Source organism: Buteo buteo, chromosome 6 (assembly GCF_964188355.1).
Source record: "Buteo buteo chromosome 6, bButBut1.hap1.1, whole genome shotgun sequence".
NCBI lineage: Eukaryota > Metazoa > Chordata > Aves > Accipitriformes > Accipitridae > Buteo > Buteo buteo.
In genome coordinates, this window is record NC_134176.1 from 8,726,247 (window position 1) to 8,748,569 (window position 22,323).

Genomic DNA, 22,323 nt, shown 5'->3' on the forward strand with positions numbered 1-22,323 from the left:
TTGTTGTGACCCAAGTGCAGGACCCAGCACTTGACCTTGTTAAACCTCATACAATTGTCCTCGGCCCATCGATCCAGCCTGTCCGCATCCCTCTCTAGAGCCTTTCTACCCTCAAGCAGATCAACACTCCTGCCCAACTTGGTGTCGTCTGCAGACTTGCTGAGAGTGCACTCAATCCCCTCATCCAGATCATTGATAAAGGTATTAAACAGAACTGGCACAGATCAGGCACAGTCAACACGGGTTCACAAAGGAAAAGTCCTGTTTAACTCATTTGATATCCTTCTATGATAAGGTCACCCACCTAGTGGTTGAAGGGAAGGCAGTGGATATAGTTTTTCTGGATTTTAGTAAGGCTTTTGATACTGTCCCTTACAGCATCCTTCTGGGCAAGTTGTCCAACTGTGCGATGAGCAGGTTCACAGTGCACCGGGTGAAGAACTGACTGAAGGGCAGAGCTCAAAGGGTTGTAGTGAATAGGGCTACATCTGGCTGGTGGCCGGTCACCAGCAGTGTTCCTCAGGGTTCAATTCTAGGGCCAGTATTTATCAATGAGCTAGATACAGGAGTTGAATGCACCATTAGCAAGTTTGCTGAAGATACCAAACTGGGAGGTGCTGTTGACTCTCTTAAGGGACAAGGTGCCTTGCAGAGGGATCTAGATAGATTGGAGCATTGGGCAATGATTGATGGGATAAGATTTAACTAGTCCGAATGCTGGATTCTGCACCTGGGACGAAGTAACACCGGACACATGTATAAATTGGGAGAGGCCTGGCTGGAGAGCAGCCCTGCAGAAAGGGATCTGGAGATGCTGGTTGACAGCAGCCTCAATATGAGTCAGCAGTGTGCCCTGGCAGCCAAGAAGGCAAACCGCATCCTGGGGTGCATTAAACACAGTCAGTCAAGAGAGGTGATTATCCCACTGTATTTAGTGTTGATGCGGCTTCACCTTGAGTACCGTGTGCAGTTCTGGGCCCCACAATTTGAGAAGGATGTGAAGGTCCATGAATGCATCCAGAGGAGGGCAACAATGCTGATGAAAGGGCTGGAAGGAATCTCTATGAGGAGCAGCTAAGGACTTTGGGCTTGTCTAGTTTCGAGAAAAGGAGGCTGAGGGGCGACCTCATTGCTTTCCACAGCTTCCTGAGGAGGGGAAGTGGAGAGGGAGGTGCTGATCTCTTCTCCCTGGTATCCAGTGATAGGACGTGAAGGAATGGTTTCAAAGCTGCGACAGGGGAGGTTTAGACTTGACTCAAGGAAGCATTTCTTTACTGAGAGGGTGGTCAAACACTGGAACAGGCTTCCTGGAGAGGTGGTCAATGCCTGAAGCCTGTCAGTGTTTAAGAGGCATTTGGACAATGCCTTTAATAACATGCTTTAACTTGGACCAGCCCTGAACTGGTCAGGCAGTTGGACTAGATGATCACTGTAGGTCCTTTCCAACTGAAAACATTCCGTTTCTTTCCATTTCATTCCGTTCCATTCCATTTCATTCCATTCCATTCTAAATTGACTGATTTTTCACTTCTAAATGTGATCTTTAAATGTTTGTATTCATTCAATTTGGAGGTTGCAAAAGGAATGGGAAGTAGGTTCTGCTGATTTTCTGAGGAAGGTGTTGGATAAGAAAGGATTTAGACTGGGGCTACACCGTAGCCTGAAGCCAGAGTCACGTTTGGCAGTTTCCCACAGGCCTGCACTGTGACAAGTCAGCAGGGGAGCCCTGGCTTTGTACCTGAAGGACAGTAGCTGGTTAGCAACCCCCATTCTCTCCCCTTCTCATATTTTCCTCCTTTTCCAACCATCTGATGGACTGAGAAACTATGGGAAACATTAAAACTGTTGTGTGGGGAGATCGACACTATGTATGTGTCTGTGTATCTGTGGGGAGGCAGTGCCATGGTGTACATTAAGAATATCATACAAACAAGCAAAACATGTACACAGCAATCCTGAGTTTTTTCTTAGTGTCAGGACACTTACTTTGTGTGGTTTGATGCATTTATATTTCAGTCTGGTAAAGTGGTTCTCCTCCTCACTCTGTGATAGCTTAGCTGAGTTTTTCTGCTTACTTCAGTTCTATGGCACTCCAAAGTCTCTTAAGATGAAATCTTATATCTGATTTGATAAAACCATTACAGATGTGTACACAGAGAAATGGAAAAGTTCTCTGATTGACTATTTCATGAGTGGTTCCCTTCAGTTTTACTGAAAATAAACAAAAGAGTTCAAATAAATAGAATTATTCTTTTCCACTATAGTCTACAATGTGCTACATGTTTCCCACACTTGGAAGCAGGTGTGGTTTGGATAGCTCATGACCCACAGAGACAGATGACAGTGACAGCTTATATGGCTGCAGGGATAGCTGACTGCTTCCTAGTAAAATAGTATCTAAAGTAGCAATACAGTAAGTTTATCAAACAAGAATTTTATATGTTGGTACCATGGAGAAGCTCACACTGTAGTCATATCAGGATATTTGCATGCATTCACTCACATGAAGTCTATATGTGGAACAGATCAGAGTTTATACCAGATATAGACACATACTGGAGGAAGGAAAATGCAGAAGGATTTTTAAGGTATCACCGTGTTACCCAATAAGACTGTGACGTTTCATTTATGTTGCTTTCTGCAACAGCTGAAGGTGATTTAGAGGATTATGTTTTACATCTGACCTGGAGTTGGCTAAGAGCATCCACTTGGGCAACGACCTCAGCCCAGCCGATGGGCAGTTAAACGTGGCCACACGCCAAGTGACTTGTCCTTCTGTCATTGTGGGAATCATTAGCAGTGCCAGGGACTGGTTCTGGAGCCCCCCATTCCCTTCTTCCCCACTTTGATTGAGACATGGCTCCCTAATGCTCTCATCTTACCCCTGATTTCGGATGGCTTTTGGGGCAGTAGCAGCCGTGGCTTTGTGTCGCAGCCAAGCTGCTTCATGCATGAGTTGTCCTGTGAAGAACAGTTGAAGAGATGGTCCTGGTGAAGGACACAGCTGTGTATCAGGGCTGGTGCTGCACGGAAGGAATGTGAGTGTGAGGAGGGTTAAAGGTCCATGAATGTGTAAGGAAGAGAAGACAGGATAGACCTGTAAATTTATCAGTAGTAGAGGTGGGTGCAGGGAGTATGTTATTTGAAGGTGGGGATATCAGAGTTTCAAACTTAAAATGATGGGCAGAGATTTCATAGCTATCTGAGCAGTGCTGGCAAGCCAGGGTGACTTCAGAGGTGGGGGGTAGTGATGGAGGTTCCAGCCTCTGTGTCCTGGTTGACCCACAGAGGCTGTGGGGGAAGCCACAGTAGGATTTAGGCATGGCTTAAACATGTGAAGCAAAGCGTTGCAGTCATAAAACTTGTTGGTTTAGGACCTTCAGAAATAAGAATCCTGTTTTGCGTTGTAGGACACAGGTGCAGAAGTGGCTGTCCAGAAGGAACTATTTCCTGGAGTGCAAGTAAACACTGAATATTTTGAACAGGAACAAAAGATCAATGAGCTGAAAAATGAATTGGCTGAACTGGATATCGTGCTTATAAATGAACAACTAAAAGAGCTGGAGGTATGGAAATTGCAAAGGCATTCCTCATTGTTAATGTAGTGATACACTTACAGAATTATGATTCACTTGGGCAAAACAAAATTGTTGCATATAGTCTTATCTGAGGTTTGATCGCATGATTAGTCAGTTTGTCTACCAGGTAATCTACAAACACTGTGCCTTGATGCAAGTATGTCCATGTAAATACTGTAATTTGTACTGCCCTTCTAGGGTGCAGTAGTAGATACACCTATGATTGCGCGTGTGCTTCCATGATGTGCACAGGCATGTGTGCTCATTTGCATGTGAATGAATAAGCAGATGTTTGTAGATGTATCAGTCTTTAACTGTATTTTGTTTTAAAAGCTGAAAGTGTTTAAGATCCTCATTTAATCCCCTCTCTGTGGTGGGCTTGATTGTAGAATTTACAAACTGAACTGGAAACATGGAAAACAAAATCTTTGTGTCATAGTCAAGAAGCATTTCCCAATGCAACAGGATCAAACAGAGCAGAGCTGCAAACCACAGAGCCTGTGGTGCCTTGCTGGGACAGGCTGCTTCAAGAACTAGATGCTGTTAAGGCAGTGAAGCAACAACAGTACTGTTTAATTAATGAGTACCAGAAAAATCTTTCTTCTGTGCAGTCTTCAATGAAAAATTTGTCAACAGAAAAAGATAACATAAAAATGTAAGTATAGTTGAGGGTTTCTCTTAATAGGTTGCAGAACAGATATGGTCCTAGACTGAATTTCATGCCATACTTCAATAATGCTTAGACAAGAATATGGTGTTTTATCCATCTCGTTAACATTAGGTAGCAAGAGAAGTCTCATAGGTTTGTAAGTTTAAACAGCCTTAAGTAGAAGCATTTCTGGTGGTTTTCTGCTATCCTTTAGCAACATCTACTTTTTTTTATTTTTTAAGCAAAACAAATAAATGATTGCTGTGCTAAAAACCTGTATAAAAGCCATATTAAAATATTTTTGCAAAAATATGGCAGATGTGAAATATTAATTTTTCTTTAAGGACTCATTGGTTCTAATTTTTTTCTGAGTGAAATATCTCATTACCCTGAAAATTAACATTATTTGATAGGGAGAATTCTGTGGCAATAAATAAGTCTACAATACCAATTCAGAGTTAACCAACACACACAAAATATTTAGTACCTTTTATGAATTAGCCTTCAAAACATGGAACCAGCCTATCAGTCACAATAATGTATCACAATAATTTGAAAATCTTTAAAATAATTTATGAAATTGTTAATTTACAGCAAAGAGATTGAAAAAAATTGAATAAAAGTCTAGCTGCTAAATGTATTTTAGGCAGGAATTTCAAAGTACTCCTGGAAATAAAAGATGAGTAGATAAATTCCTCCAAATTAGTCTTGAATGAATGGGAATTTTTGAAGTTTTTCTTATACCGAAGTTTTATCTTCATTGTAAATCAGAAATTACCATAAAATGTAATTAATTCACTTAGAGATGACTTAACACTATTGTTGATTTTTAAAATTTTATTTATTCTAACTTCAAAGGGAGGCTACATTCTTTTAGGAAATGACACATTAGTATATACTGCAATTTTAGAGAACATACATTAGAATATACCTTTCCTGCAGAGAGATGTAGAAATAAATAATGCTGTAGAGATAAGAAAGAAATAATGAGACTGCAATGGTAGTTAGGAAATTTGAGAGAACATTGAGAGATACATGCGATTAAGTGAATAAAGTGAGTGAATCATTTTTTAAACAGTGAAATTCTCTTTTTAAAATGTGTCTAGTCCATGTTTTAGGAGATTTTTTTTTTTTTAAATGCTACTCTCATTTTTGGCAGGGGTCCTATGAACAACACAGTTCTTCTGGAGAAAATTAAGGCATGCATAGAGTCCTTACGAAAAGAAAGAGATGTCTTAAACCAGTTGAAAACTCAGCAAGAAAGTTTATCTCAGCATTTAACATGCATGGATAAAGTGTTAACTGAAAGCCAAATGAGGCAGCTGGAGCAATGGTGGCAACACATGGAACAAACAGTGCAAAAGAAACATGATCAGGTTGTGGCAGAAATAGATGAATTTAACCTGCTTATGAATAAAGCACAGGATATTCAGAGACTGATACAAGAACAGTATTTACAAGCAGAGTTACATTCCTCAGCTGCAGGAAAAGCCAATTGTCCTGTACTTTGGACGACAGAGCTACAGGACATTAAACATGGTCTTTCTCTATTAAAAAGAAGGATTGAACTGCAGATGAAAAGAATTTGGAGTGATCAAGAGAAGGTAGCTTTGGAGAACTCTATACATGATTTGCAGAGCAAATTGGAAGCATTATCAGCGCAACAAACTCCTCGAGAGGATGTTCAGATCACTGGTCCTGCTCTCATGAAACATGAAATGATGAAGAAGCTGAAAGAAAATATTTCATGGGTCAAAGATTCACTGTCCTCTCTTGATCAGAAGGCAGCACTTTTCCCCAGTGATGTTAAATCACAGATCAGAAGTTGTCAGCTTATGAACAAAGAAGTTCTAAACAGAGAGCCTGTGATTGTATCACTGGATTATGGGCTCCAGCACATCATTCCCAACTTGAAGCCAGAGGATATCTCTGATATTACTTCCCTTTTACAAACATTGCAGAATTCATACAAGGCTCTTGTTTTGAAATCATCTCAAAGATTACAGCACCTAGAGCTCCAGCTGGAGGAGAGGCAAAAACTTATTGCAGAAGTAGAAAAAGTTCACTGTCAGCTTCGAAATGCTGAGATGCTTGCCAGGCCTGACATAGACCAAACCAGCACATGGTCAGAATTAATCAATCAACAAGCTATTTTAAAGGAGATTTTAAAGGACATACAGGAAATAGAAGGGCTTATCTCAGCCCACTGTAAAGAGAGTCAGGTCACAGCCGGGGAACTGAGCCTGTCTGAACAACTATTTTTGATTGATCAATTAAGAAGCCTGAAGAATAGAGCAAGGAAGACACAGAGGCAAATTCAGAGTAAACTTCATGAAGTAGGAAAAAAGATAGCTGTCTACAGAGAGTTTGCCGAAGGAATAACTTCATTGCAGCAAGATCTTAATGATCTACAGTGTAGTGAAATGAATTTGGAAGAAGATGAATTATTAGGTGCCAAGCAGGAAGTGAAGGATAAATGCAAAGCACTTAAAGAAAAAGTATTAGCTTTTCAGTCCAATTTGTCGCAAATAATGAAATACAAAGAAATCTTTGAATACGTAGGTCTAAAATGGGACTCACTGCAGCTGGATGAATTGCAAACTAAATTTTTTAAAATTAAAAATAAAATTAAAGGGAAGATAATACGCTTTGATAATGTTGTTAGGGAATGTGATAAGATTCAGGCATTGCTAAATGAAATCCAGACTGTGATATCCACTGTAAGAAAAGAAGCTAACATCCTAAATGATAGCTCTAGCTCTTCTCCTGCTGAGAATCTTATATCTGCACAGATTCTGTTTCAGACAGTTCAACAAATCTTGTACTTAGCCCAGGAGGTAGCAAATCAAATAAACAAAAATGAGGTCTTTGATACACCATTCAAAGAATCTAAGAGGAAAGAAATAAAAAGCCTGGAGAAAGATGTTGAGAAATTGAATCAGTTTCTTCAGAACTTGGTCTCTGGTCTCCAGGGTGTAAACAAGGAAGATATGCAGAATGAAGTAGAACATGTATTCCACATCATAAAGCATATTCAATTAGAGCTCCAGCAGCCACTTCTGATAGACATGAAAGTAATGCAGTATGAAAAGATACGATGGGAAGCAATTCAGAATATGATGCAAGCAAAGTTTTCTGCTATTAAATGTAGAATGGAAAAAGAGAGGGAAAACCAAGAAGAAAAATCTCTTGCTGCTGATATAGAAACAAAATTGGAGACACTGCAAGGTCATGAAATACAACTGAAGACAGATATTGCTGCCCGTGTTGTAAGTATATTTAATAAAAGTAAGGTATGGCCATATGTCTTTTCCCAATAATTAGATCAGGTGTCTGTGACTGTAGTGTTTATATTTTCATGACTTATATCCTCCTTTTATTCTAACAACTGAATTGGCCCATCATCATCTTTGCATTGGTGGATATGATGGGAATCATGGTAAGAAAATAAGGATACAAAGAAATTAGATATATTCAGTTTGATTATAAACAAGCAGTGGGAAATAGCAAAAGTAAAGAAAGGTAAAGGGGAGGAAGGAAAAGGTTGTGTTGAAATATTGAGCTAAAGAGAGGCTGGGTGCGATTGTCCTGGGATTGTTCTTGGGACTGATTTTATGTAACATTTTCCATAGTGACAATGATGAAAAAACCAGAAGTTTCTTGTTTCTACCATAAAGAAAAAGCTTACAAGTTGGGAATGGTCAAGGAGAGTAAAGTACAGGTCAAACCAATGTTATCAGGGCTCAGGAAGGGTAAGCAAAGGAAAGGCAACCAGGATCCAAGGCTTTAACACAAGTATATAAGGCATTGATAAGGCAACGCTGGAGGATTGACCCAATTCTTGATGCCTTTCTCAGGAAAGGTCAGCTCAAACTGGAAGAGATGCTGTTAAAGGGATGAGAAATGTCGAGGCCAGTTAATAAAACTGAATTTGCTCAACCTAGTAAGCTGAGGGCAAGTGGGAATTCTAGCTGAGAAATGTAATTAGGCTGGAGGTGGACTTAATGGATGGAAAAGGACTGCTTAAGCTAAAGGGCAGTATTAATACAAGGAGAAAGAGTTAGTGAATGAATTTATGTTAGAAACCAGAAGAGTGGTAACCTTTATAGCAGAGAGGTTGTGGAACTGTGTCCTGGTCAAGAAGACCTGTGCCCTGACTGTCCAAGAGATCAATGGATACAAACAAGATAACATGAGGTAGTAGCTAATAACAGGGAGGGACTGAGCATCACTGATGGACTTATGGTCCTGCTGCCAGATTTCCTGGTTTGCTGTGCTTTGTCTTCACTTCTTGGCTATTGTGTGGGAAGGACAATGCCAAAGTTTCTCCGCCCTGTGGGAATCCAAGAGCTGGCAAAGTCACACATCATTCTGTTTATAAATACATACAAGAAGAGGGTTTGGCAAGTCATAGCGGAGGTATCCCCTGGAGCAGAATAAAGCATCAATGTGTGGGCTTTCCTTGTCTGAACGGGTCATATACTGCCATGTCCATAAGGGATCTTATGGCTCTTGAGTCCTGCCATCCTTCTCTCTGGAATTTTCCGGTATTGGCAGTTCCCTCGTAACCCCTTTTCCTATGGTTGAGGGCAATCAATCCATAGGGTACAACACTGATCTGTAACTACCTAGGTAGCAGTGTGCATTTGCCATGTGTCCTCCCTCATTTCCTCAGGCCAATTCTGGGAGCACTGGTCTCCAAGACAGCCAGGTGTGAAATTCTGAGAAGACCATCTGGTGATCCAGATGAGCACAGCAGTCTTTCTTGATTGTTCCTTTGTCTTTTTAACACTTTCAGAGTGCTCTGGAGGAGGCATATAAGACTGGTGAGCTTTATACTAAGGCTGTGCAGAGTGCTACCAGGTTCCTCGAGGACTATGAAGTTCAAGTCCAGTCTGCCGCAGCAGAACTCGGTAGCTCAGAAGAAGTGTGTCAAACTCCACAATGGAAACAAGAAGAGTTCAACTCTGCAAAGGCTGACATAGAAAACCTGTGCTCCAAGCTGAAAAACCTAGTGAAACCAGAAGACAAAATACGTCTGGAAAATACTTCAACAGAACTAGTCACTAAGGGTTGGGCATTAAGGGAAAAGGCTCAAAGAATGGAAGCTGATGAACTGAGGTAGTTTTAAGAGATCTTCCTAGATCATGTTCCTTATTATGAGAAATTTGACTGATAATAAATGCAGTGTTGTTTCTGCTCTGATAGAAGCAGGTAATTCAGCGAAAGAACTGTAAGCGTTTCTGTTGTTCCCAGATGTGATTTTAATGGAAAGAAAATTACCAGACAATAAGCATATTGCTACTAATTTACAATGCAATCATTTTTAATATAGTCCAAAAAGTATGTATGGGGCTCGACTGAGGGTCATAGGGTGCCAGAATCAGAAGAAAGCACATTTCCACAGTCTCTTAGTTCAGTGGTGGTGCAGGTTAGAATGGATTTCAGAGGGGCCCTAATGCATAGGCTATTCTGATGGCTTGAGAAAGTAGAGACCAAACAAGACACGCCATAGTCTCCTTCCTTCAAATATAGGTACAGAAGAGATCTGAAGGACCTTCAGATACATGTAAAGAAAAAGTTAGGGAGATAGAGTAAAGGATTTTTAAATTGCTTTCTCATGATCCAGTGCTTCTGGTTCTGTTGAGCATAACCTTAAAATCTGCTTTCATAATCAAAGAATTGGATGACTGTAAAGGCTTTGGTAAGAGAAAAGAGAGGATAAGGTATAGAAATAAGAAATTGGAATTGTACAGACCATACATCATAAGGACAAATAAAGTGTGTGTTACAAACTGGAAACTAATTTTTAGGAATGTCTGAGGAGGATGGAGACTTAGATCAATACATACAATTCTTCTGAGCAGCTCCGTGGTTGATATCTGGATATACATACCTATTTCTTTACCTCTGGGGCATTTGTACCCGCATTTCTAAAGTATCTAAGATATTGGACCTGAAGTGTATAACAAATGCTAATTGAAGATAACTTGCAAAATAGTAAGGACTACTAGTTCAGACGGTTGATTTTTTGTTTGGTTTTTTTTTTTTTAATTCTAGTGAGCATTATTGTTGGAGAGAGGAGCAACCATAACAAATTTTAATTGGTCTATTAATTGTTTCCTACAGGTATTTTGAAAAATACAAAAGCTACACAAAAACCAAAGATAAGGTGTGTGATAATCTTAACAAACTGGAAAAGATGCTTAGACAGTCTTTGTGTCAAGTACCAGTGTCTTACAAAGAAGCTTTGGAGCACTTAGAAGAAAGCAAGGTAAGAGAGGCTCTGAAGAACTTGAAAAGCTCATGCAAAGCTGTGATGCAGCTGTGCATACCATATGATATCATAATAGAAAGAAGTGAAATTCTTTATCCTGTATTTATGTATATATAAAACCACAGAATATCTTTACATACCTATAAAAAGACTGGATTATAATAGGCCATGTAAAATGAATGTATGTTATTGCTGTAGAAATCAAACATTATCTGTGCTTAAGATAGTGGTGTATTTCTGTTCAGATCCCTCATTTCTTCTTTGCAGGACCAGGACTGATCAGATTTCTAACATTGCAGTTGTTTTCCCTCAGAAGTGAAAATCGGAGAATTTCCAGTTTCCCCACCCAGGAATCTCTTGCTGCCTCCCCACCAGACCTCTGCTATAATCAACCTCTTTGCTGTCTTCTCTTTTAGTACTCATCACATTCCAGGCTTTTCATTTTATATATCTGTAACTCCTGCTCATTTCTCTTCCCTTCCAAATAACCAGAAAGAAGTAAGGACAACCTAATTGCCTGGGCACACTGTTCTGTTTGTTTTGTTTGTTTTGTTTACCTCATTTTTCTCCACAGTCTTAGCCAACAGAATTCTGCCATTACACCTGTCTTTAACCAGCTCGGTGGAGTGATTGCCATTTTATTAGAGGATCCTAATCATGTTACTGAATGCTTCATTAACACTTCTGACTGTATTGTTTCATTTATTTACTTGTTTATTTTTCCTCTAAGATTTTAGTCTCCAACATTGACTCGGCTGAAGATGATCTTGTGAAGCTGAGGCAGGTCTCAGGAGAGCTGATGAGATTATGCAGGAGAAGTGACAGGGCACTGGGCAGGATTGTAACAGTGCTGTGGGAAAATTGGCTGGGTTTGCTTGAGGCAGCGAAAGGGCTGGAAATTAACTGTGAAGAGCTAAAGCAGGAATGGAAATTCATCAATGAAGAGGTGAGTTGCTCCACAAAGTGTAAGTTTTGGGGGATGTGGTAGGGATGGGCCCCTCAGTAAAATGGCATGTAAAGGGCTGAGATCAGTGCAGAACATCATTTCCCACCCACTGATCAGCCAGTTATCCCCAGCCTTTCTTGAACCTGGAGTCAAAAATGATGGGGATATTTATAGTACAAATTCTCTGAACCAGCACAACTCCATGGTTAAAGCAAACGTAAATGTTTTGGCACACTTCAGAGGTTCAAGCTCTCTGGCTATGTAATTCCTGGTACTTAGTCATGCATATGAGTAAATGAATAATGTAACTTAATGTGATGGAATAAAAAAAGCACTTTATCTCATGCTTTGACATGCTGTTTACTTAGCTGGAACGAGAAACAATAATTCTCGATAAGCTCCAGGAAGAACAGCCAGAAAGTCTTAAAGAGAAAGAAAAGGCTACCAGAGAGGAACTGGTAGAATTACTAGATTTTGTGAACTCATTTGAGGAAAACATCAACCAGCAACAGCTGCTCTTACTCTTACTTCTTCACCGAATAAGAAACATCTTGAATACATCTGAAAATATGGAGGCAGAAGCTGCTCTTCCTGCCTTATGTGAGATAAAGGCAATGCAGGATCGCTGTAAAAAGTAAGTGGTGTGAAATTTCTGTTGAAGATATGACATAGGACTACTTAAAAGCACAGCATTTTATTAGGTATTAAAGAATATATGAAAGTTGTAATGCACTTAAAATGATAGTGAATGCCCTGCTGGGTCAGACCAATACTCCATCTAAGCCATCTGCTGTCTCCAAATGGGTATTGGGAGTTAGTAGTTAGGGAGAAGATGTGAGCCTGGCCATATCCTGTGTGGACTGCAATTTGTGTTCAAATGGAGAAAGAATCAGAAGGGATGATGGTCGATTTTTGGAGGCTCCAAGCTCTTGTGAACTTGAATGAGATGTGTGGGTCTTCCACTCTTACGAAAATCAGACCTTGTCCTTTTTGCGTCATCTTTTGCCTTACTAAGTAAGTGCCACTGTTTAAAATTTGCCTCAAATATTTTTTGCAAATCTGTGATTGTACTCGCCCTTCTCCATGCCTGCTTTTTGACATGGAAATCTTTGTGAATGTCTTCTGCTCTGCCAGTGTTTTTGGACTCTGAGAACCTGAGCTCTATTTGCTGTTTAAATATGCATGCTGTCTGATTTGGTCTACCAAGATTACTTTGTTTAGCAATATCTGAAGACTTGTTTTTGAAGAAACTGAGACAATGAAGGACAGAAACTCAGAGATTTAGTTACAGAAAATAATATTAAAATACAGACAAATGTGGTTCTGGATATATATTTTAAAAATATCTGTGTTAAGCATGCTCTTTGATTACTTCTACTTAGTGCAGACTCTAACACTTAATATATTCTTGCTGGAAATCTTTGATAGGTTGTATGAAAAGACTCAAGACCATAAGGATTCTGTAAAAGCTGAGATTCAAGAGAGGAACAAGATCACTGAAGAAATAAGTGCTGTGACAAATGCATTACAGAATGCTGCATCTGTTTTATTACAAGATGCTACTAGAAAGGCAGGACAACTGGAGGTTGGTAACGGCTCTGATACTGTGTGTGGTTGTTTGGAATATGTTCTCTTTTATGTTGGGGCTTGAACTTGCTCCAGATAAAATTAATGGTAAAGTATATACATATGCATGTTGACTTCAAGAGAATAAATCTGGCTCAGCAGAACATGACTGACCCTGCCATGTCCTTGGTTTGCATTCCTCTCCCTCTGTGTGGTCCAGGTAGCAGCTATAGAAGTCTTTCCAGATTGCAGAGAGATTCACAGCCAGTTGCATGTCTTTTAGGAAAGACTGCTTAGTGTATATGCTGCATCTCTTCCCCCTCTGCATACCTAGCCAGGGCAGCTTCAGATGCTCTGGATCTGATGTCGCATATCAGGGGGTTAATCTGGTAAATGCTTTTTAGAAGTTAAATTTTGATCAAGACCACAGTCTCCACCAGCAGCAACCAGCACTCTGCAGCAACCCAGTCTATACATTTCTATCATTTCAGTATATTTTTGTTATCATTCTTTGAATTCTTGACTTTATGAAATAGTACTATTCCTAACGCTTCCTGAATGTGGGTTTATTTATTTATTATTTGAATTACATTTGTTTCAATTTAGTCTTGTTGTTTATATTACTATCTCAATTTTTAAATCTTGATCAAAAATTTATTTTTAATTATATTTAATTGAGTTATCTTTTAACTACAGAACTTTATAATTTATTTATTCTAGCCTGCTAAGGTCTATTACAAATTGGGGCTCTCTTTGCTTAGTCTTGTATAAATTATAGTTGGGGGTCCCCACCATGTATTTTCTTTTGAAGGTGGATGCTTGAAGCTGGCAAAGGGCTAGGAAAAGTACAGAAGCCAAAGAACATGGTGGCAGATATGAACATTTTCCTAGGGGTTAGCATGAGAGAGAAATGTTAACTACATCTTGAGGAAGTTCTGAAAACCCATGAGCCAGCATTATTCTGGTGAAACCTTATGGATTTGTCTGAAAGGGCTAGTTTTCTATTTGAAATTATTTAGAATTAGAATTTAGAGTTGGGTCTGCTCTTTTACTGAGTTCTTTGTATCCAGGAGGAAAAGTTACCACTGCAGGTGCTTGATGCCTGCTCTTTTCCCTCACATCCAAACCGTGCTACTCTGAGCACCTAAAACTCACCCAAAAGTGAGCTTAGACCTTGTTCCTGGTACTGACAGCAATCGGCACAAGCAAATGTTAAGCAGCAATCCCATCAAATGATTTCTTTGTAGCGGTATATCACAGCAGGCCAGTTCCTTTTGAGAAGATTCAGCTGAATTGAAAAATTCCTTCATTTTGCCTAATGCAAACACCAGTAAGCCAAAATCTGCAGGGCAATTTCATCCCTACCTCCAAAGGAAACCTAATTTCTATAAAATCTATAGCATTATTCAGGGCTCTATTGCATTTATTGAATGGAAATGCCTATTTCACTTCCAGATGACAAATCTATCTTAGTTGGGTGGCAAAGTTTTAACTCCCCAGCATAGATGAATATGCAAATAGAAAGTGATATCATCTAGTCCTCTAGGAAAAAAATTGGGACAGTTTTGACAGGCTTCTGCTTTCCAGCGAAACAATCTGTGAAATATGAACGTGCATTTATATACAGAAACCAGTTTGCAGGGGCATGCTTTGTTTTGGAGTCTAATGTTGTAACTGATTCTTTCAAGTTCAAGTCAGGGAATCTATAAACTCTCGTAAATGTTGGCACAATCTTAATTGGGCCATTTGACAGCAACAGCGTTCTCTATGGTAGAATGAGGCACACAGCAGTGTGGTGGGTTAACCCTGGCTGGACGCCAGGTGCCCACCAAAGCTGTTCTATCACTCCCCCTGCCTCAGCTGGACAGGGGATAGAAAATATAACAAAAGGCTCATGGGGGTCAAGATAAGGACAGGGAGAGATCACTCAATTACCGTCACGGGCAAAACAGACTCAGCTTGGGGAAAATTAACTTAATTTATTGCCAATCAACCAGAGTAGGGTAATGAGAAATAAACCCAAATCTCAAAACACCTTCCCTCCACCCCTCCCTTCTTCCTGGGCACAACTTCACTCCCAGATTCTCTACCTACCCCCTCCAGCAGCGCAGGATCAGTTCATCACATGCTGTCTCTGCTGCTTAATCCTTTTCAGGGGCAGGACTCATCACACTCTTCCCTTGCTCCACTGTGGGGTCCCTCCCACGGGATACAGTCCTCCACAAACTTCTCCAACATGGGTCCTTCCCAATGGGCTGCAGTTCTTCACAAAATGCTCCAGCATGGGTCCCTTCCCCAGGCTGCAGTCCTTCAGGCACAGGCTGCTCCAGCGTGGGTCCCCCGCAGGGTCACAAGTCCTGCCAGAAAACCTGCTCCAGCGTGGGCTCCTCTCTCCACGGGGCCACAGGTCCTGCCAGGAGCCTGCTCCAGTGCAGGCTTCCCACGGGGTCACAGCCTCCTTTGGGCATCCACCTGCTCCAGCGTGGGGTCCTCCAGGGGTTCAGGTGGAGATCTGCTCCACCGTGGATCTCCCTGGGCTGCAGGGGGACAGCCTGCCTCACCAGGGTCTTCCCCACAGGCTGCAGGGGAATCTGTGCTCCGGCGCCTGGGGCACCTCCTGCCCCTCCTTCTTCACTGACCTTGAGGTCTGCAGGGTTGTTTCTCTTACATGTTCTCACTCCTCTCTCCGTCTGTCGTTTCTGTGTCCACTGCAACTTTTTTTCCCTTCTTAAATCTGTTCTCCCAGAGGCGCTACCACTATCGCTGATGAGCTCGGCCTTGGCCAGCAATGGGTCTGTCTTGGAGCCGTCTGGCATTGGCTCTCTTGGACATAGGGGAGGCTTCCAGCAGCTTCTCACAGAAGCCACCCCTGTAACCCCCCCACTACCAAAACCTTGCCACACAAACCCTATACAAGCTGTTTCATGGTTTTGAGTTTTTTAATATCAGACCCAGTTGTTGAGAGATGACAGGAAATCAATCTGACTCTTAAATATTTCTTCTGTGAACTGTATTTGTGTGAGGAAAAAGATTCCCAAGTGAAGACTAGGAGTTAATACATTACCATTACCCCTGATTGAAAAAGAAAAGGGTGTTAATGTCTTTCACTGCCTGGTAGGAGCTTTAGATCATTTTCCCCAATAACTTGAGCTAACATTTGAGTTTCTCAAACAGCTGAGCATTGGGAAAAGGAACCATAAAGCAAACAAACAGAACTTTCCAACTTGAAATTCTAGAAAACCTTCAAAACAAATGAGTTTCTTCATTCTTTCTGCAAGAGGACTTAGATCGGATTTTATTTCTAGGCCACAGGCTGTAGAGAGTTGTTCAAGTTTCTTTTATCTTATAAACCTACATTCTTCATGCAGAACTGGAAACTACTGTTTTGAAAGGAGCCTGCTGTGCTGCTCTGCATAATTGCCTGAAAGCAGACACTTCAGCTTGAAACCTGTTGCTTTTTGTGGTCTTTGTGTTGTTTATAATAATGAACGAATGAACGTCGGCTATTAAACATCTTTCAAAGAGAGAATGCACTTTTGGCAAAAGGGAGAACACAAAGGTTAACATTTAATCATAGGAGCACTTTAAATTATTACATTGCTATATCTGTCAATAAGCATCAGTGCGTCAGTTGCCTGACATGGCGTAGTATCAAGTTTAGTTAATTCTTACGGATTGAAAAGCATCATTTGATTAAATGAGTGAGTATTTCTCAAAGTTAATCTGCTTGCAGAGGTAGTCAAATTAGGTTTGATATCACAAAAACAACTTTTCCAAATCATAATCATGGTAGGAAATCTAACACACAATATGTATGTATGTGTATATATACATACGTACGTATACACATGTGCACATGCACTCACTAAAAACTGGGTAAAACTGCTGAAGTTATTCTTAATTTCGTAGGAGGTTCAGAGTGTGATTGGTAAAGAAAGCCAGACTCTAAAGGATATCATGGAGAAACTCCGGATCAAGTATTCTGAAGTGTATACAATAGTCCCTGCAGAGATTGAAACACAGTTGGAGGACTGCAAGAAAGTATTGCAAGACCTAGAAGACAAGGTAACTGTTGATGTAATTTTCATATTTACTTTTTTGTAATTTATAAATAAGTATAGCAATATTTGATGAATGTTGTAACTATAAATTTCAGCTTGAAACACTGATTATTTTCATTTGCATTTTCCTTGGTGAAAATGTATGCATGAGGAAACATTCCTCATGTTAACTGTCTCCTAGGATAACCTTAGAGTAAGCAGTGTGAATATAATATTTTTCTTTTCCATTAAAAGAAGACATGGCAAAACCACCAGCAATAAATCTTGGATGTGATATGGATCGTGTCTTCTATCCAGTCTGATTCTTAAACTGAAATAATAATCAAAGTTGATTGGGAAGTTTGTATAGCTTAACTGAGAAGATAGTTTCAAAACTGAGTTAAAAGACGACTTTGAAACTGGATTTTTTTAATCTAATTTGCACACATAGTAGGGTATCATGGTATGGTTCTTTATACCACCCCTCAGGACATGGTTGCATTCCTTTAAAAGCAGGCAGGGAATTTTAAAAACTAAATAACGTTGCCTCAGCTTTTTGCAGTGTTTTCTATCTATAGGGGGTATAAAGAGTTAACTGAAAGCAAAATTAAAGGAAAATGGAGTAATACTGTAAGTTTGGGGTCAGATTTTGGTCTGGTATAATAATTATCACTCTTATTTATTCGTGTTACTTTTAAAAAGAAAAAATCTTTCAGTTCTCATTTCAGAAATAATACTGTTTAATGCTAATTTTAAAAGCTAAATCTCAGTTAATTTGATAAAACTTGAAAGTTTGATAAAACTTGAGATTTTGATAAAATTATTTTGAAATCCAGTTGCTTGTTAGTGTCTATCAGATTATTCATTCATTTTATATTGGATTAAATACTTAGAGACATATTCATTACAGCGTGTTAGTTTTAATTCGGTTAACTTTGTAGTTTCTGTTTCAAAATGGAACCAGTCTTTTTAGAACCAACAACTGGGTAGGAGGGATGAGAAGGAGAGAAGTAAAACAGTATTTATGCTTTGGGTTTTTTTTGTTGTTTACTATTTCAGTTACTGAGGTAAAAGATTGTCCCAATGCACTCATTATATGTTGGATTTACTTATGAAATGGATTCCACACATTTAGGTAGTGGAAAAAAATATAAACTATCTTGGAATTTTTTAAAATGCATTTAGGAAACAAAATAAAACCTAGTGGAAGTGGAGATCAGTTCAGTTACATACTAGGAGATACCAGTATGTGTAAAATTGAATTAACTTGTCATATTTTAATGGGATTCTGCTTTCTAATATATCTGCTAACCTAAAAATTACAATAAATTGAACTTCTAATGCCATGCATTTTATGTGAAAAATATAATAAATTTATCCCAGTAAGAAGTCTTGAAATTAAAATCCTGCCCTACCAATGACCAGAGCATTGACAGATGCACTGTTTTTTCTGAGGGAAGTTATGAAGTCAATGCTTGGTTTGCTTTCTCATTTCCAACTGTGTTGCATCATTCATAGATGTTTCTCTTCTATTTTGGAAACTAGCAGTACAAACATCAGTAATTTTTCATGTTTGGTATACTCCAGGATAGTAGTAATGGTCAAGTGTTTAATGACTACAGTCTGAGTTCCTTTTTCCAAGGAGTCTTAGGCACTAAGTACAAACTGGGCTTCATAGTTTTTCAGTATAAGCATGAGTATTTGAGTGGAGCACTGTAGTTCTTTTCGCTATATATTTATTTTGAATAATGCAATTTTATCAATAGAATACCTTACTGTTGGTATTATTATATTGGTCTGACAGTACATGTTGGAATCTATAAATAATAAATAATGTTAAGAAAATAAAGAAATAAAAATGGATAAATAATTTATTAACTGAATAATGATCTTAATTCCTCTTCCCACAAAAAGGATGAAGCATTTCAGTATAAAGAGCTTCAAGCCAGAATAACTACTAAACTAGAAATCTTTTGCATCAATGCAGCATAAAGCTGTGCAGTGTGCATATGCCCCTTAAATCTTAGGGCTGCAGCACATGAAGAATTTACCATGATTTAACAATTTCCTCATACTTGGCTGACACTAACAGCTAGCAGGATTTAGTAAGAAAAGACACCACTTTGGGCTAAGAGCAAGGACTTTCTCAATCCCTGCACTTCATCTAGTCCATAGTAATCTGGTACCTTACTGTGTTGTTTAGTTCTGTGCTCAGGCAATTACTCAACTTCATCTTATTTGAGAGTTTTTCTTTTTACATAGAAAATCAGGCCCTCCAGTGTGCCTATTTTTCATTTCTGTGAAGTTCTGCGGAGTAAAATTAAGTTCCACATACTTCATGGGGCTCAGAGCCTTTTATTTTAGTAATAAATCTCTACATTTAAATTAGAAATTCACTATATATTGATGCACTTCCATATTCCCTTATTTCTTACATGGATGTAATAGCTGTCAGCTGAGACATAAAGGTGTCTTCTAGGTTTCTTACAGCATGAATCTAAATCCACAATACAGCATGATTGGCCTGTTACAGATTAGAACAGGGGCAGCTGAAGTAAAGCACCCAGGGAGTTGCAGTGTCTTATTTTTTTGTTTCTTCAGGGATTGCCTTTCTTGACCAGTCATCTTTGAGAGGAAATTATTGAACAACATGTAAACGTTAAACCTGATCACATTAATGCTTCTCCCTGCAAATGTAATTCCATACCTGTGTTTTTAAGTGACTTGTCAAGAGAAACATAAAAAGAATTCAAATATTTTTGGTGAGGTGGTGCACAGAAACAAACAGATCTTTGTAATCTCCCCTATCGTTTTCTTTTTACTCTGACAGGTTAGCTTTGAAATCTTGCAGAGCTCTCCTCAGTATGTGCTGAAAAGAAAAGCAGAAACTATTAATAATGGCCTTCAAGCTATTGAAAAGATGTTACAACAGAAGAGTGAAAACATTGCAAAAGCCAAAGAAGTTCAGAAGGTAATCTTGCCAAAAAAATTTTGCGGGTATTAAAAGATTTTTGGTTGTTTCTACAGAGCCTGGTTTAGCAGGAGTATAAAGTGGCCCTCCATTCATTTTATGTCTGTAAAAGGAGAAGTACAAGCAAGCATTTAGCTGGTGAATATTTTACCAGTTCTTTCTCCCAGGAAAATATGTGGTTTTTTCAACTGTGAATTACACTAGTAGATGCAAAGGGTTCTGTTCTCATCATATCAGTCCCAAAATCTTTACAATTCCACATGCCCCACATGAAGAACAAATAACTCTGCTGTTATCTTTGAGCCTGACCTTACATTTCATTTCCCCTCTCTCCACATGCAGCAAATCTGGGATATGCTGGACCTTTGGCATTACAAACTCAATGAACTGGATGCAGAAGTGCATGATATAGTAGAGCAGGATTCCTGCCATGCACAGGAGTTGATGGATATCTTAGTGACCCCCCTTCAGCAGTACCAACAGGTCTCACAACTTGCTGAGCGCAGAACTGCCATTTTAAACAAGGTAGATGCAAATGTAAAAGTTTTAAAAAAAAGCACATAGTATAAAAAAATAAAATAAAGGCTTTGTATAAAACCTCATCAAAGGCTCTCGAATAAAGAGTGAAAAGCCTGCTGTAGGTGCGTTGGCTTATTGTAGCTAAGAGTTTCTGGAGTGGCAAACATCACCTCCAGCTGCTACCCCAAAATACCGGCTCTGCACCATGGTTGACGGGGGTTAGCATGGGGAATTCATGCCCTGGATGAGTGATGAGATGGTTCTCTGTAACTCTGCTAATGAGCTATCTATTAAAGTAACATTGCCATATAAATCACAACAATGCCCGCATGAAATGTAAGCATGTAAGCACATAAGCTGAAATCTTGAAACTGTTTAAGAAAAATTATGATCTTTATTTCACCATACTAATTTAACTGACTTTGATGAAAATGCATCCCGTTTTCTTTTAATCTTGTCCATAGATGTGTTTATCCTATACAGTCAATAGAAAAGCATTTCTGCCTTTTTGTAAAATCCTGTCATTTCCTAGGCTGCCAACAAGATGGAAGAATACAATGAACTCTTGAAGAATGTGAAAGATTGGATAGAAGACACCAACTGCTTGTTAAGAGCAGATGCTCAAAATGACTCTGCAAAAAGCTTACGCAAACATACTGATGACCTTCAGGTAAGTGTTAATGCAGATATATGATCTTGTTAGAACTGGTTGCCCTGTACAGACACAATTTTGCATTCTTAAGTCTTACTGACATAAATAATTTACCATTTTCAATAAATCCTTTAAGTGAAAAATAGTTCTAGTTGACACTCATGAAATATAGATAGATACCTTTTGGTGTTGGTCATATCTATCTTGTGAAAGTACTGAACTGTAGTACATCTATCTTCCAAAAATGTATGATTGTCTTTTGTTACCCTATTGTGTGGCTATAATCAGTTTTTACTGCCTGAATACATACGGTTCTTTCTGTATTGTCTGTATGTGATACAAAAAGGTTAAAGTGGTATACTGATGTCTGTGTGTTAGATGGAAACTTTGAAGTGAATTGTGATTTGGAAGGCAGTTCTCACTGTTTCTTCAAGGTAACTCTGATTGGTAAATTCAAGAATCAAATGTCTGTAATATTATAGGGAAGATTAGGGCCATGCAAGTGCCAAGAGGATTTCTGGCAATTTTGTATTTGAAATTCAAGTTTTCTGTATGTCCATTCCTTGGCTTAGGCCAAGAGAGAATGTTGGTGCTCTGAACATAGATTTTTGTACTAACTAGTAAGAATTCCAGAGCACGTAGCCACAGTGGGGAGACTATGATTTCCAAAATCTGTGAACATTTTTGTGACAAAAGCTTATTGTCTTCTGCGTTTGTGGTTTGGGGTGTTTTATGTGTTCTGGGCTGGGAAACTAGTGGATTTGGAAATGCACCCAAGGCTTGCATTAGAATTGAGATATGCATTCAATCCTTTCCTTCAGTGGATCACATGCATTTCTTGCAACCCTCACTGTTCTTCATGAAGGCATTTGTTGTAATTAACCCAAAAGCTCATCCAGTTAGCTGCAGGAGATGGGAAAAATCTTCCCATCATGCACAACTGGAGCATTTTTTTACATCTGCTGCCTGCAGGGTGGTATGCAGAAAACCCTTTTCAGGAGTCTGGCTGAAACGTCTAGTTTATGTAGTTGGGCTCAGCCTGACCATAGCACAGGAGCTGGAGAGGGATCTTCTCCAGGATCTCATACTTTTCTTTTTTTTGGGGGTGGGACCTCTCTCTGAGTT

At 39.3% G+C, this 22,323-nt stretch overlaps 1 protein-coding gene across 5 annotated transcripts in view; it reads left to right on the forward strand.

Moving 5' to 3' along the window:
- SYNE2 (spectrin repeat containing nuclear envelope protein 2) overlaps nucleotides 1–22,323 on the forward strand; it is a 197,464-nt gene that overhangs the window by 79,689 nt on the left and 95,452 nt on the right. For all 5 annotated transcript variants that reach the window (XM_075029637.1, XM_075029640.1, XM_075029638.1 and 2 more), the window contains exons 48-59: nucleotides 3,411–3,566; nucleotides 3,968–4,233; nucleotides 5,387–7,496; nucleotides 9,026–9,348; nucleotides 10,357–10,501; nucleotides 11,235–11,450; nucleotides 11,819–12,084; nucleotides 12,879–13,035; nucleotides 16,926–17,081; nucleotides 19,887–20,027; nucleotides 20,370–20,552; nucleotides 21,079–21,216. In XM_075029637.1, coding sequence (XP_074885738.1) covers nucleotides 3,411–3,566; nucleotides 3,968–4,233; nucleotides 5,387–7,496; nucleotides 9,026–9,348; nucleotides 10,357–10,501; nucleotides 11,235–11,450; nucleotides 11,819–12,084; nucleotides 12,879–13,035; nucleotides 16,926–17,081; nucleotides 19,887–20,027; nucleotides 20,370–20,552; nucleotides 21,079–21,216 — 4,257 coding nt within the window. The remainder of the gene's footprint in view (nucleotides 1–3,410; nucleotides 3,567–3,967; nucleotides 4,234–5,386; nucleotides 7,497–9,025; nucleotides 9,349–10,356; nucleotides 10,502–11,234; nucleotides 11,451–11,818; nucleotides 12,085–12,878; nucleotides 13,036–16,925; nucleotides 17,082–19,886; nucleotides 20,028–20,369; nucleotides 20,553–21,078; nucleotides 21,217–22,323) is intronic.